We start from the raw sequence: 15,165 nt of genomic DNA, 5'->3' as shown, positions 1-15,165 counted from the left end.
CAGGTGCCATTAATACAGGTAACGAGTGGAGGACAGAGGAGCCTCTTAAAGAAGAAGTTACAGGTCTGTGAGAGCCAGAAATCTTGCTTGTTTGTAGGTGACCAAATACTTATTTTCCACCATAATTTGCAAATAAATTCATTAAAATCCTACAATGTGATTTTCTGGATTTTTTTTCTCATTTTGTCTGTCATAGTTGACGTGTACCTATGATGAAAATTACAGGCCTCTCTCATCTTTTTAAGTGGGAGAACTTGCACAATTGGTGGCTGACTAAATACTTTTTTCCCCCACTGTAGTTAGCCAATAAAACATTGTTTAAAAAAATAAATAAAATCAGAATGTATTTACTTACTTGAATAGGTTCTCCCAGCCATGTGGACGATTGGAAACAGGGTAGCAAAGTTTGTTTGTCACCAGAGCGGTTTAGAGCATATTATTATTTACCTGTGAATAAATTCATGAAATGGAGAATGGATTAAACTATTTAGCCATGTAATAACCAGACCTTCATACTAACGAGCTATGCTGATTTCTTGACGCACAATCAAACGTGATGCATAGCTGATTTACAGTGAGGATATGTCTATATGCAGAGGGAGGGATCATTACCTCATCATTCAAATCAAAAACTTTATTCACATATACTTTTTTACATAAACATTACTTTATCACACATCCATTTATTTGAAACCCACAGTATGAATGGTCTGGAGTTGCTCTCCTTTCCCAAGAGTGTTGTCCACATCCTGCCTTGTTATTCCCATCTCCTGACTGAAGATCCTCTTTGTCCTAACTGTAGATTTTTTTTGTCCTAATTTTAATTGTTCTTGTTTTCATCCCGTTTCCTCTCTTTGTGGACGTTATTCACATGCTTCAGCAGATGAGACTTACGAATGAATCTTTTACCACAGACAGAGCAGCCATGTTGTTTCTCTCCTGTGTGAGTTAGTATATGCCTCCTTAGGTCTCCCTTCTGATTGAAACTTTCTCACATCCAATTATCTGAGACCCACAGTATGAATGATCCAGAGTGGCTTTGTTCACATCCTGCCTTGTTATTCCCATCTTCTGACAGAACATCTTTGTTTTGATATTCTTCTTTCAGTTTTCATCCAGTTTTCTTCCTTTGTGGATGTTTTTCACATGGGTCAGCAGATGAGCCTTCTGAGTGAAGCTTCTCCCACAGTCACCACAGCTAAACGGTTTCTCTCCTGTGTGAATCCGTATATGTTCAGTTAGGCTCCTCTTAAGACCAAAGCTTCTCCCACAGTCACCACAGCTAAATGGTTTCTCTCCTGTGTGAGTCAGTTTATGCACGGTTAGGCGCTTCTTGAGAATGAAGCTCTTCCCACAGTCACCACAGCTAAATGGTTTCTCTCCTGTGTGAGTTCGTATATGTTCAGTTAGGCTCCTATTAAGACTGAAGCTTTTTCCACAGTCACCACAGCTAAACGGTTTCTCTCCTGTGTGAGTCAGGTTATGCTGTCTTAGGTTCCACTTGTTAATGAAACATTTCCCACAGTCACCACAACTAAATGGTTTCTCTCCTGTGTGAATCCGTATATGTTCAGTTAATGTCTTCTTGAGACGGAAGCTCTTCCCACAGTCACCACAGCTAAATGGTTTCTCTCCTGTGTGAGTCCGTATATGTTCAGTTAGGCTGCTATTAAGACCGAAGGTTTTCCCACAGTCACCACAGCTAAATGATTTACCTCCTGTGTGAGTCAGTTTATGCTGCCTTAGGTTCCACTTGTCACTGAAGCTTTTCTCACAGTCACCACAGCTAAATGTTTTCTCTCCTGTGTGAGTCTGTTTATGCCTGGTAAGGTGCTCCTTGAGACTGAAGCTTTTCCCACAGTCACCACAGCTAAATGGTTTCTCTCCTGTGTGAATCCTTATGTGCTTGGACAGATAGCTTTTGTATTTGAAGGTCTTGCCACAAACAGGGCAGGTGCAGGGTTTCTCCACGGGACAGAGTCTGACATGGGCCTTCTGTTTACAGGTGGAGTTGTATTGTTTATTGCAGAAGCGGCATTCATTGGGTCTCTTCTTGGGGAGAGTTTCACCACAGTCATGGCAGTGATTCGTTTTTCTAGACGTGGTGCTGGGATTGGAACGGTGTTCCCCCAATGTTGGACTGGGATCCAATGGTGGGCTGCTGTCAAGTCCTACTGGGTCGCTGCTTACGGCTGAGCTGTGGCTGGAGGCATTGTTCTGATTATCTGGAGGGTGACAGGGAACGTCGAGACCCTTTAGGTGGGTCACAGCGCCAACAGGTTTGAAATCCACTGGTTTAGAGTCACTCTCTCTGTTCTCCACAGTCTGGGTTTGGGGAAGAGTCACTGACCAAAATGGGTCCTCCTGATCACATTCACTTTTCACACAGGGAGTAGTGAATATGGAGTCTTTGGTATCAAAGAGCCCTTGAAGCTGCTCTTCCTCCTGACTGGTCCTGAGTTCCTCCTCTTCCTCTTTAATCTGTGTGGGCTCTGGGTCCTCCTGCCCCAGACTGGGGCTCCACTCCTGCTCACAGTGCTGCTGCTCAGGGGGAACCTCCTCTTCAGAGACAGAGAGAGAGAGCTGCAGGGAGTCTGGAGGGAAGGAGAGGAGGAGCAGAGGTTACCTATATACCACATAATTAAATAGAACACTTGAATCATACACGCGAACTAGAAAACTCCATGATTTTACATTTTTAAATGACCTTATTGGCATGGATGTCTATGATCTACACAGCCTTTTGACATGCCGGAGTGCAGACAGCTATCATGGTATTTGCTCTCCTCAACACAAACCATATAGAGCTTGGATTCTCCTTCCTACTATGGAACTTACTGTGGCTAATGTGTACAAAAGTCCAGACACTCTTGTCTAACCGTCAATAATCCTCCCGTGCAATATGGTTTCGGAAACCTTACAAACTCTACTTTCATATCACCCAGAAATAATTTTATGAGCACAAAAGCTAAACTTACTATGCCCCGTTTTAACACAGATTCCAATGGAGGCGTTTGGCGTTGTTTGTTTAACTGCGCTACGACACTTCCTGAGATAATGGAAACGCAGAAGGGAACACAAACATTGGCTCAAAGCTGTGTTACACACAAAAAAAAAACTCTGTGGAAATCTGTTTTAAAACAGCTAAAAGTAAGTATCTCTTTTGTATTTGTAAATACATTTTGGTTGATAACTAAAGTTGAGTGTTCAAGCTTTCCAAAACCGTATCGCAATCAAGGATCAATTATTTCTAACTTGACCAAGACATCGTCCTCAACTAATCAAAATGGACGTTGAATAACTCAGGCCAACATAAGGACCAACTACCAGGAAAATTGTCAGAGTAAGTTCCAATATATAATTTTACACAACATTCATGACAGGCAGGGGATGTATAGGTTTGTCATTGGAAAAATGTGTGACGCTGCTGTCCAAGCAAGGGAAAGCACGTCAGGGATATTATTATCCATTCACTGTAAACGTTTTTTTTAAATTTTTTAACGTTTTATAATTATTGAAATGATGATCACTGAAGGCCTAACCACTTTAGTAATTGAGTAGAGCAATTGCTAGCTATCAGTAGATCTACATACAAACCTATTCTACGTAGTTTTATCTCCGGTGTGATCCGCAGCAGTCTCCGTAGCTGATCATTCTCCTCCTGGTACTCCGCTACCGTTTTCTCAACTGCCCCGAAAATCTCCACAGCAGCAGACTCCGTTAAACGCTCATTTAAAAAACCACCAAACAAATGCAGTTTAGACATTTTCAGTAGACTGAGAGTTTGGTATTCAACTACTTTGGATTCGTGAAATTGGTCCTCCTGGTCACATTCACTTTTCACACAGGGAAGAATGAGTATGGAGTCTTTGGTATCAACAAGCCTTAGAAGCTGCTCTTGCTCCTGACTCGTCCCAAGTTCTTCCTCTTTAATCTGTGTGGGCTCTGGGTCCTCCTGCCCCAGACTGGGGCTCCACTCCTGCTCACAGTGCTGCTGCTCAGGGGGAACCTCCTCTTCAGGGACAGAGAGAGAGAACTGCAGGGAGTCTGGAGGTAAGGAGAGGAGGTTACCTAGACCAGTGTTTCCCAAACCTGGTCCTCGTGTACCCCCAAACGTACACATTTTTATTGTAACCGTGGACAAACACACCTGATTGAACTAATCATTACATTTACGTCATTTAGCAGACGCTCTTATCCAGAGCGACTTACAGTTAGTGAGTGCATACATTATTATTTTTATACTGGCCCCCCGTGGGAATCATCAAACCCTCAATGAGCTGAATGAGGTGTATTTGTCCAGGGTTACAACAAAAATGTATACCGTTGGGGGTATCGGAGGACCAGGGTTGGAAAACACTGACCTAGACATCAGGGTTGGGGTCAATTTGAATATAAGTCAGTCAATTAAAGAAGTAAACTCAAATTCCAATTAAATAATTGAAAAACAACAATCTATTATAAATTACTTTGAAGGAAATCAGGTATTTATTTATACGTTTTCCTATTTAATTTTTTGAATTAAACATTTATAAATTTAAATCACTGTCTAGATTTTTTTTTTTTATTGAATTTATAAATGTTGACTTCTAAAATGGTAAAAAACGTAGAAATAAATTGTTTCTTCTCTGAAATTGATTGATAAGTAATTTAAAATAGATTCTTGTTTTTTCAATTGTTATCTTCAACCTAGGTTTTCGTGACACAGACATTGTTTTACCCATGTACAGTAAAAGTATATATATATATATATATATATATATATATATATATATTTTATTTTTTTAAGTACATTTGCTGATAACCTAAACAATGTATTAATTGAGTAGAACTACAGCTAGCTATCAGTAGATCTACATACGAACCTATTCTACATAGTTGTATCTCCGGTGAGATCCGCAGCAGTCTCCGTAGCCGATCATTCTCCTCCTGGTACTCCGCTACCGTTTTCTCAACTGCCCCGAAAATCTCCACAGCAGCCGCCATTAAGCGCTCATTTAAAAACACACGCAACAACTGTAGTTTAGACATTTTCAGTCGAATGAGAGTAGCCTATGTAGTTCAGTCAGTGGGGCTTTCTTTCCTCTACACAAGGAACGCAAATTCGAAACAAACTCGTCTCCTATCCTTCTTCCGTCTCTGTATGTTCCTACAATAGATAGAACAATGAGACAGATATTTCACCGGATGTATAAATGTGAAGCATCCGCTTGGCCGGCGGTGGAAGAAGGTGGAACGAGATGGATTTTGTCCGACATTTAGCGAATTTTCTCAGCGATGAAACCTATGATCTCAATACAGTTTTCTGTTCCCAAAGCTAGAATATGTTATGAACAGAGTGGACTACGTTTTGTAGACATTAGCCTTTGCAAAAGTTATTTAAAATTGCGTAGTTTAGAAGGAGTGCAAAGGCGAATTGAGTTATTCCACATGCGCACTTCACATAGGTGGCGTTCCCTAACGTAAATATGCAGATGCAGGCTAGAACGCGCCAATGGGATCTCGCTAGCTCGTGCTTGGCTCTGCCCACCTCTTTGCTTGTTCTGCACATTATGACTCATTTGTTCCCATTGGAAACGACAGGCTGTGGTCTATCTTGGATTAGTTATACAAATATTCGACAAGGAAGTTTAGAAAAGTCATTGGTTGGTTCTAGTGGGTGGCGAACCTAGAAACGCAGCGCCGCCTGGTGGATGGAGGGTTACTTCTCTACTACTGTTTTCAAATCAGCCTACAGACCGGTTTTGACTAGAGGTTGCACAGCTACGACCGGAAGTGACATTTCGTAGCAGGTTAGGAGAATTTACACAACAGGTTAGGATAATTAACGTAGCAGGTTAGAAGACAAAGTTTAAGCTTAGTTAAAGGTTTTGGTTAGCTAAAATGCTCTCCTAATCCGCTACGAAAAGTCACTTCCGGTCTTAGCTGTACTCCCTCTAGTCAAAACCATACAGACCAGTAATAAAGGGAAACGATAACTACATGTAGGACAGTGGTTATCATAAGTATAGTAAGATGTGAGAGATTCAATTCATAATCAGTAGTCGATTGTATATCATTACTCTATACGATATTAAATGAATATCATGAATGAGCAGCATTAAACGTCCCGAACAGTGAAAATAATGTTTTTCATCAAATTGGATGATATTTGGATGAAACCAATTCATAGTAGGTTAACACAAGTATGAAAAATGACTGTAGCTTGTACATTGACAAAGTTGATCATAAAGTTACTGTTACCCTTCCCCGATGTCAAAGGTTTCCACTAGATACCACAGCAACAAAGTCAAAAATGGCTATATCGTAAAAATTCATGAAAATGTAGCTTTTCGGACTTCATTTAAGATTAGGATTAGGCATAAATTTAGCAGTGTGGTTAAGGTTAGGTTTAAAATCACAGTTTAAGAAGATACATTGTAGCTCAGTACGTATATACCCCAACCAGAAGCCATGGATTACAGGCAACATCCGCACTGAGCTAAAGGGTAGAGCTGCCGCTTTCAAGGAATGGGACTCTAACCCGGACGCTTATAAGAAATCCCGCTATGCCCTCCGACGAACCATCAAACAGGCAAAGAGTCAATACAGGACTAAGATTGAATCGTACTACACCGGCTCTGACGCTCGTCGGATATGGCAGGGCTTGAAAACTATTACAGACTACAAATTGAAGCACAGCCGCGAGCTGCTCAGTGACACAGGCCTACCAGATGAGCTAAACCACTTCTATGCTCGCTTCGAGGCAAGCAACACTGAAGCATGCATGAGAGCACCAGCTGTTCCGGATGACTATGTGATCACGCTCTCCGTAGCTGATGTAAGACTTTTAAGCAGGTCAACATTCACAAGGTCGCAGGGCCAGACGGATTACCAGGACGTGTACTCCGAGCATGTGCTGACCAACTGGCAAGTGTCTTCACTGACATTTTCAACATGTCGCTGACTGAGTCTGTAATACCAACATGTTTCAAGCAGACCACCATAGTCCCTGTGCCCAAGAACACTAAGATAACCTGCCTAAATGACTACCGATCCGTAGCACTCACATCTGTAGCCATGAAGTGCTTTGAAAGGCTGGTCATGGCTCACATCAACACCATTATCCCAGAAACCCTAGACCCACTCCAATTTGCATACCGCCCCAACAGATCTACAGATGATGCAATCTATATTGCACTCCACACTGCCCATTCCCACCTGGACAAGAGGAACACCTATGTGAGAATGCTATTCATTGACTACAGCTCAGCGCTCAACACCATAGTGCCCTCAAAGCTCATCACTAAGCTAAGGATCCTGGGACTAAACGCCTCCCTCTGAAACTGGATCCTGGACTTCCTGACAGGCCGCCCCCAGGTGGTAAGGGTAGGTAACAACACATCTGCCACGCTGATCCTCAACACGGGGGCCCCTCAGGGGTGTGTGCTCAGTCCCCTCCTGTACTCCCTGTTCACCCATGACTGCGTGGCCAAGCACAACTCCAACACCATCATTAAGTTTGCTGACGACACAACAGTGGTAGGCCTGATCACCGACAAGACAGCCTATAGGGAGGAGGTCAGAGATCTGGCCGTGTGGTGCCAGGAAAACAACCTCTCCCTCAACGTGACCAAGACAAAGGAGATGATTGTGAACTACAGGTTAAAAAAAAGAGGACTGTTTCCCTGCATTACAGTCCCCGGCCACTAGGAGCGCCGCCTCTGGATGAGCATTTTCTTGTTTGCTTTTGGCCCTATACAGCTTGTTGAGTGCGGCCTTAGTGCCAGCATCGGTTCGTGGTGGTAAATAGACAGCTACGAAAAATACTGATTAACTGTGTTGGTAAATAATATGGTCTACAGTTTATCATGACGTATTCTAACTCTGGGTGAGCAGACTGACTTAATATCAGAGATGGTGTACCAGTCTTTGTTGATCTGACCGGACGCTGCTGTTCTGTCCTGCCGATGCATGGAAAACCTAGCTAACTGTATATTATCCATGTCTGTGTTCAGCCATGACTCCGAAAAGGATATATATATATTACAGTTCTTAATGTCCCGTTGATGGGATAGTCTTGAACGGAGCTTGTCCAATTTGTTCACCAGCGATTGCACAGTCGCCAATAGAGCAGAGGGGGAAGGGCAGGTTTATTCCCTCGTCGCCGTAGTCTCATCAATGTGCCCGCACGGCGACCTCTATAGCGACGTCTTTTCCAAGAGTTGAATCAAAGCATGTTTTATACCCTAAAATCAGGGGTTTCCAACCAGTCGATCGCGATCTACTGGTCGATCGCGGAGTGCTTGCCAGTCAATCGTGAGATGATTATACATCTGCTAAAATTCAGCCACACAAATCAATGCCTATAATCTCTTTCTGTTTTAACGTTAGACAGTCCTCCATTCACATCAATGTCTGAAAAGTCCAGTGATTTACATAAAATATGACCAGTCCCTACCCACTTATTGACATATGTCGACAGCAGCAATAATGAGTGAAGAGAAGGATACAAAAAAAACAGAAAACAATCATTTCCACAAGGAGGATTATTTTCTCGTTATGTCAAACTCAAAATGCCTCATCTGCCATAATAGCATCGCTATCCCAAAGAAAGGTAACAGAATTACAATTTTAAAACCACACTCAAAACCCAGGAAAGAGATTTTCCAGCAAAGATTGAATTACGAAGAAGAAAGGTACAAGAACTAAAAAATCTACTGGCTGCACAGCAATCCATTTTCACAAGGCCTGTGACCAAAGGGAAGGCTGCAACCATAGCATCTTATCGTGTGAGTTGCGTTCTTGCTAAGCATAAAAAGTTGTTCAAAGATGGGGAGATGATCAAGGAAGCATTTATTGAGGCTGCAGACTCGCTGTTTGGGGATTTTAAGAATTGGACTGAGATTATGGCTGCCATCATTGACATTCAGTTGTCCAGAAATATGGTGACAAGAAGATGTGAGGGAATAGCGGAGAACCTCGAGGATCAACTGAAGAAGGATATTGACAACTGCAAGTGTTATTCCCTCCAGTTTGACGAGTCCACAGATATGGTAGATGTGGCACAGTTATGCATTTTCACCAGAATGGTATTTGACAGCATGAGTTCAAAGGAGGGACTACTCGCCATTTTGCCACTGAAAGGACATACAAGGGGCGAAGATATTTTTCAAGCTTTTATGGAGTTTGCTAACAAATTCCACTGTCCTTTTGTAAGCTTGTCTCCATTACTACCGATGGGGCACCCGCTATGGTAGGCCGCATTAGTGGGTTCGTTGCGTTGTGCAAACGAGATGATTGTTTCCCAGACTTTCTTAGGTTATCACTGCGTAATTCATCAGCAAGCTTTGTGCGGGGAAGATGTTAAACATGAAAGAGGTGATGGATGTTGCGATGAAGACTGCGTGTTCTATTCGAGCAAGAAGCCTACAGCGGAGGAGACAGACCCTGCTGCTGCACACGGATGTGCGGTGGCTGAGCCGAGGTACATTTTTTAGGGAGATTCAGTGAGTTGTTGCCTGAAATCAATGAGTTTCTCAAGGTCTCCAAACATGCAGAATATGCACAGCTAGAGGACACACAGTGGCCCCTGGATTTATCTTTTCTCACTGACCTAACTTACACGCTTAATGAATTGAATGTAGAGCTGCAAGAAAAAGGCAAACATGTAATCGACATGATCAGCTCTGAACACTTTTAAATGCAAACTACAACTGCTCACAAGAAAGCTGCAACGTAAGGACCTGCACTTCTTTCAACACATGCGTTCAGAACTTGAACGTCGGGGGAAGGATCCAGCACAGCCTGACGGTGCACACGTTACGTGGAGCAAGTCCAGAGCATCTTATCGGAGTTTGACAGTCGTTTCACTGACTTGGCATCACTCGAGCCTATTGCCACTTATATGTGCTTTCCGTTTGGCACAGACATAAAATGTGGAAGTCGTTGCCTACAAAATGGGAATCACTTTTTTTCAGTTGGACACAACTATAGCAGGAACTGAAATTCTCACCCTTCAAAATGACATTCAGCTGAAATCCACTGAGATGAAGGAAGAGTTCTGGGAGCTGCTGCTAGAGGAGAAGTATCCCAACATAAGATGATGTGCTCTCAACCTATCAGCCCTTTTTGGATCAACCTACCTCTGTGAGTCTGCGTTTTCTCACATGAAGATCATAAAGTCCAAGTACAGATCTACTATGACTGATGACTACCTTGTGGCCTGCATGAGACTTGCAACAAGCTGCTACAGCCCTGACTATGGAAGAAAAAAAAACTTGCCTCCACCCAACGCCAAAAGTCACACTAAGGTAGTGTGGGGATCTATAACTGGATGTGATGCCTAGCTTAGAAAGAATGCATTAATGATTAAACATAATAGGTTTGTACTGTACTGATATAAATGGTTTAACATAACAAGCTGTGATTCATGTGAGGAATGTTAGGGAGTAGGGTGAGACAGACTTGTATTTCTCACAGACACATACACACTGCCTCTTTGTTATACCGCGCTCAAGGACATGTACTGCAAAAAGGTGCTGACTCTACAAGTTGTGATGATAACAACTTATGCCTGGCAACAGTGTGCAACAGTGGAGCGCCAAGGGGCTGGGACCAGCCTGTGCGCCAACGATTGGCTGAGTAAGTCTAAACCACGCTCAGTCTCTACCCTGATAGGCCCAGCAAGGAGCGGGAACAATCACTGTCAGGGTATTTAAAGAAGAGCCTGTAACAATGGATCAGTTCTCTGTCTGCCCTGCGTGGTATTTCAGTGAGCCCGTATACGAACCATCATACTTATCATACATACATTTTGCATATAATAAATTTAGCTTGGATTGAATATCTCTTGATTATGTTTTCTCTTATTCCAATACCAGATTTGAATTACGCTATTTCTAACAATAGGAAATGAAATTAGTTGCACTTATTTGTGGAAAACATGTTATTGGTCCACATTTTATATTTGGGTATAAAATAGGTATCATAGCGGCAGGTCCACCATACTCAGTGGTGTGTTGCGTTTCATACATTTTGTTGGTTGGTTTCGATGGAATGCTCCTAACCGAACATTAATAACCTCTTCTAACCAAAAGAGTTACCTTATAGGCCTACTGTCAATAACGTACAGCCTAGTTGTTGGATAGATTGGATGCTCATTGGTGTCTAGCTGTTGACTAGTTGTCTAGTGATATTGTCCACCATCATCAGCTGATCCAGGAAAGAAAACAAATATTGATAGAAAATAAAGCTGAACTAATGGAACACCAGTTCCCGACGCGCACCTGAAAAACAACGCAATGACCGCTCTAAACAGCTGACAGATAAATCTAATGCATTAGCTATCAAGGACGCATGGAAAACAAATGACAAAAATTAGGATGTACAAAGGAAAATCTATGCTTAAACATATTTAACACTACATTTTAAACAAATAGGAGAATGCTTAAATTAGCATTATTTAGAGACCCCCCCAAGTTTGAAGTTTGTTGCATTTAGGGGCTCCCACGTTATTCACACCTTGGGTGAAGGCCTTGACTGCGTTAGCATTGGACCCAACACAGAACTTTCAACATGGGGAAACAAAGTGCTTCATCTGCAGTAACCGAGAGTTCCAGCCACTCTCTTCCTATGAACCAGTTGCTATTAAATTAAAGTTTTTGGACAGAAAACCTGCGGCTAGGGTAGGATTCTAGGCTAACCTGGGCTGGCTCCTCTGTTCCAAGATCATCAGGAACAGTCGAGAGGTGGAGGCGGCTCGTGGAGACATTATCCTGGCGGCGCTTGTGGAAGGGTGGGTAGTCTCCGCACACGGAGCTAGCTGGAGCTCGGCGTCGTCATCGGCTGTGGTCTCGGTGGTTTGATGCTGCTCATCACTCTCCTACTCCTCTTTTGTTTGGGTACTTTGGTGAAGCCAATTTCTGATTTTCCATCGTGGCAGATTAGCTAGTTCGAGCTAGCTAAATTGGCTAAAACTAATACCACAAACGCTTTTTACAGCTAGCTAGGTAAGAGTGAAGCAGCTTCAACGGTATACTTGACCCCGCCCTGATAAATCAAAATCAAATATTACACTTAGCCTACCACAGAGATGAATGAGGAGTGTAGTCCCCTGTAGCTCAGTTGGTAGAGCATGGCGCTTGCAACGCCAAGGTTGTGGGTTCGTTTCCCACGGGGGCCAGTATGAAAATGTATCCACTCACTAAGTCGCTCTGGATAAGAGCGTCTGCTAAATGACTAAAATGAGAAGGAGTCATACCTAACCTCCTAGTGGCTTTCCATAGCCCCCCCTACACACACCGCAGGGGTGCCCTGTCCATTGTGCAGACACAGCGCAGCGGAGATACATATTTTTTTGTTGTGCCAACCTGTAACTCAATCATTTAAACTTTGCGATTTTTATATAGGGACATAAAACTACAACTGAGGGAGCTAAAGTTTGAACTGAGGCGGCTAAGCCCCGCCCAGGACCCCTGTCTGCACAGTGTGAGAGGCCTGACAAGGAGGAGGCCATAGCTGGATTCGTCTCCCGCTTCAATCTTGGGGGTGTCTGAAGCCAAGTGGGTGTCTGAAGCCTGCTTGATTGAAGCGGGGTCACCCTCCTCTCCTTTTCTAGAATTGTATTTAATAATAATAATTTAATGTAATGTATCAATAACATCAGCCCGTCTATTATGTCATCACCCTGAGAGACATTCCAAATCAAATGACCAGATATTCCTGTTTCTAATGAAGGGAAAATATCAATAGACTTTGTACAGCAGACCTGTGAATTGCCTACAATAATCTGTACTGTTTGATCATTACCTGATCATTCAAATCAAACTTTATTTACATTCAATGTTTTACAACATTAAATCCATCAGAGATCTATTTATCTGAGACCCACAGTATGAATGGTCTGGAGTTGCTCTCCTTTCCTAAGAGTGTTGTCCACATCCTGCCTTGTTATTCCCATCTGCTGACTGAAGATGTTCTTTCTTCTTTCCTCTCTTTGTGGATATTATCCATATGCTTCAGCAGATGAGTCTTCTGAGTGAATCTTTTACCACAGACAGAGCAGCCATGTTGTTTATCTCCTGTGTGAGTCCGTATGTGCAAGTTCAGGTTCCCCTTCCGATTGAAAATTTTCCCGCAGTCTCCACAGCTAAATGGTTTCTCTCCTCTGTGAATGCGTTTATGTTTAGTTAGGTGCTCCTTGCGATTGAAGCTTTTCCCACAGTCACCACAGCTAAACGGTTTCTCTCCTGTGTGAGTCTGTCTATGTTTAGTGAGGTGCTCCTTGCGATTGAAGCTTTTCCCACAGTCACCACAGCTAAAAGGTTTCTCTCCTGTGTGAATATTCATGTGCCTGGACAGATGTCCTTTTTGTTTGAAGGTCTTCCCACAAAAGGGGCAGGTGCAGGGTTTCCCACTGTGACGGCGTCGGACATGGGTCTTCTGTTTACAGGTGGAGTTGTATCGTTCACTTAGGCTCTTCTTGGCGAGAGTCACATGACTCTGCAGGTCAGCTTCCAGAGCTTTTCTGGACACGATCCCGGGCTTGGAACAGTGTTTCTCTATTGGTCGGTTGAGATCCAAAGCTGGGCTGGGATCCAATAGTGGGCTGCTGTCAAGTCCTACTGGGTCGCTGCTTTTGGCGAAGCTGTGGCTGGATGCATTGTTTTGATTATCTGGAGGGTCACAATGAATGTCGAGACCCTTTAGATGGGTCACAGTGCCAAAAGATGTGAGATCCATTGGTTTAGGGTAACTCTCTCTGTTCTCCACAGTCTGGGTTTGGGGAAGAGTCAAGAACCAAAGTGGGTCCTCCTGATCACATTCACTTTTCACAAAAGGAGGAGGGAATATGGAGCCTTTGGTATCAAAGAGCCCTTGAAGCTGCTCTTCCTCCTGACTGGCCCGGAGTTCCTCCTGTTCCTCTTTAATCTGTGTGGGCTCTGGGTCCTCCTGCCCCAGACTGGGGCTCCACTCCTGCTCACAGTGCTGCTGCTCAGGTGGAACCTCCACTTCAGGGACAGCGAGAGAGAGCTGCAGGGAGTCTGGAGGGAAGGAGAGGAGGAGCAGAGGTTACCTATACAGCCTTTAGACAAGTAAGCATTTCACTGTTAGTCTACACCTGTTGTTTACTAAGCATGTGGCATAACATTCGATTTGAGGGTTGGGGTCAATTTGAATTTAAGTCTGTAAATTCAAGATGTCAACTGAAATTCCAATTCAATAATAAACAAAAATATATATATTTTAAATGAACTCTCAATACATTAAGAAGCTATTCATTTCTAAAGTTTGTCAATTTATGAATTATAAATTAAAATGACTTCCTGGTTTTCGTGACACAGACCATGTTTCTATCCATGTACGGTAAACGTTAAAAAAAAACTAAAAATTGTTAAAATGGTTGATCACTGTTAGCCTAAACAGTGTTGAGTGTATTAATTGAGTAGAACTATAGCTAGCTATCAGTAGATCTAAATACGAACCTATTTTACATAGTGTTTTCTCCGGGGTGATCCGCAGCAGTCTCCGTAGCCGATCATTCTCGTCCTGGTACTCCGCTACCGTTTTCTCAACTGCCCCGAAAATATCTACAGCAGTCGCCATTAAGCGCTCATTTAAAAACACCCGCAACAACTGTAGTTTAGACATATTTCAGTCGACTGAGAGTTGAGAATTCAGCTACTATGGCTTCGTCAACGAAGAAAGAATGGCTGCCACAAACAAAACATACCCGCTCACAATTTCTTGTGCTGCGTTCATAACCAAGTGGGAAGGTGGTATTTACCACATAGAAATGGGAAAAATACAATGAACGCCCCTCCAACTGGTAATTTTTATTAATTTTATTTTTTATTAACAGTAACATGTAAAACACAAAACAGAACAGCCAGAGGGATTACACAAAGACATGAGGAGAGAAAAAATAACACATCCAGATTATATCAAATCAAATACAGACCTGTAAGGAATACTTTTTTTGGACATTTTGTTTTGTATACGTTTTAATAGTGCTAAATAGTTTTCCAAGTCTGATAATAAAAAATAAAAAAAGGGGTCTTTTTCTTTATACATTTTGATTTGTGTATGAAATATTTTCCTAATAAAATAAAGAGATTTATGACATACTGACGTTCAATTGTGGAATCAGTGTAGTAAAAGAAATATGTCAAACTTAGATATTTC

At 42.6% G+C, this 15,165-nt stretch overlaps 1 protein-coding gene across 1 annotated transcript; it reads right to left on the bottom strand.

Moving 5' to 3' along the window:
• Window positions 1–619: 619 nt before the first annotated feature.
• On the bottom strand, window positions 620–14,723 carry LOC121558860 (oocyte zinc finger protein XlCOF8.4). Its single transcript, XM_045213221.1, has 4 exons — window positions 14,466–14,723; window positions 12,949–14,024; window positions 3,598–3,997; window positions 620–2,594 (listed from the first exon to the last, which is right to left on the bottom strand). The coding sequence occupies exons 1-4, from the start codon at window positions 14,629–14,631 to the stop codon at window positions 1,105–1,107; spliced, it is 3,132 nt and encodes a 1,043-aa protein (XP_045069156.1). The 5' UTR covers window positions 14,632–14,723; the 3' UTR covers window positions 620–1,104.
• Between the last annotated feature and the right edge of the window lie 442 nt (window positions 14,724–15,165).

The sequence above is a fragment of the Coregonus clupeaformis genome, unplaced genomic scaffold (genome assembly GCF_020615455.1).
Source record: "Coregonus clupeaformis isolate EN_2021a unplaced genomic scaffold, ASM2061545v1 scaf0090, whole genome shotgun sequence".
Lineage (NCBI taxonomy): Eukaryota > Metazoa > Chordata > Actinopteri > Salmoniformes > Salmonidae > Coregonus > Coregonus clupeaformis.
This window is presented reverse-complemented; position numbering and strand designations above follow the sequence as displayed.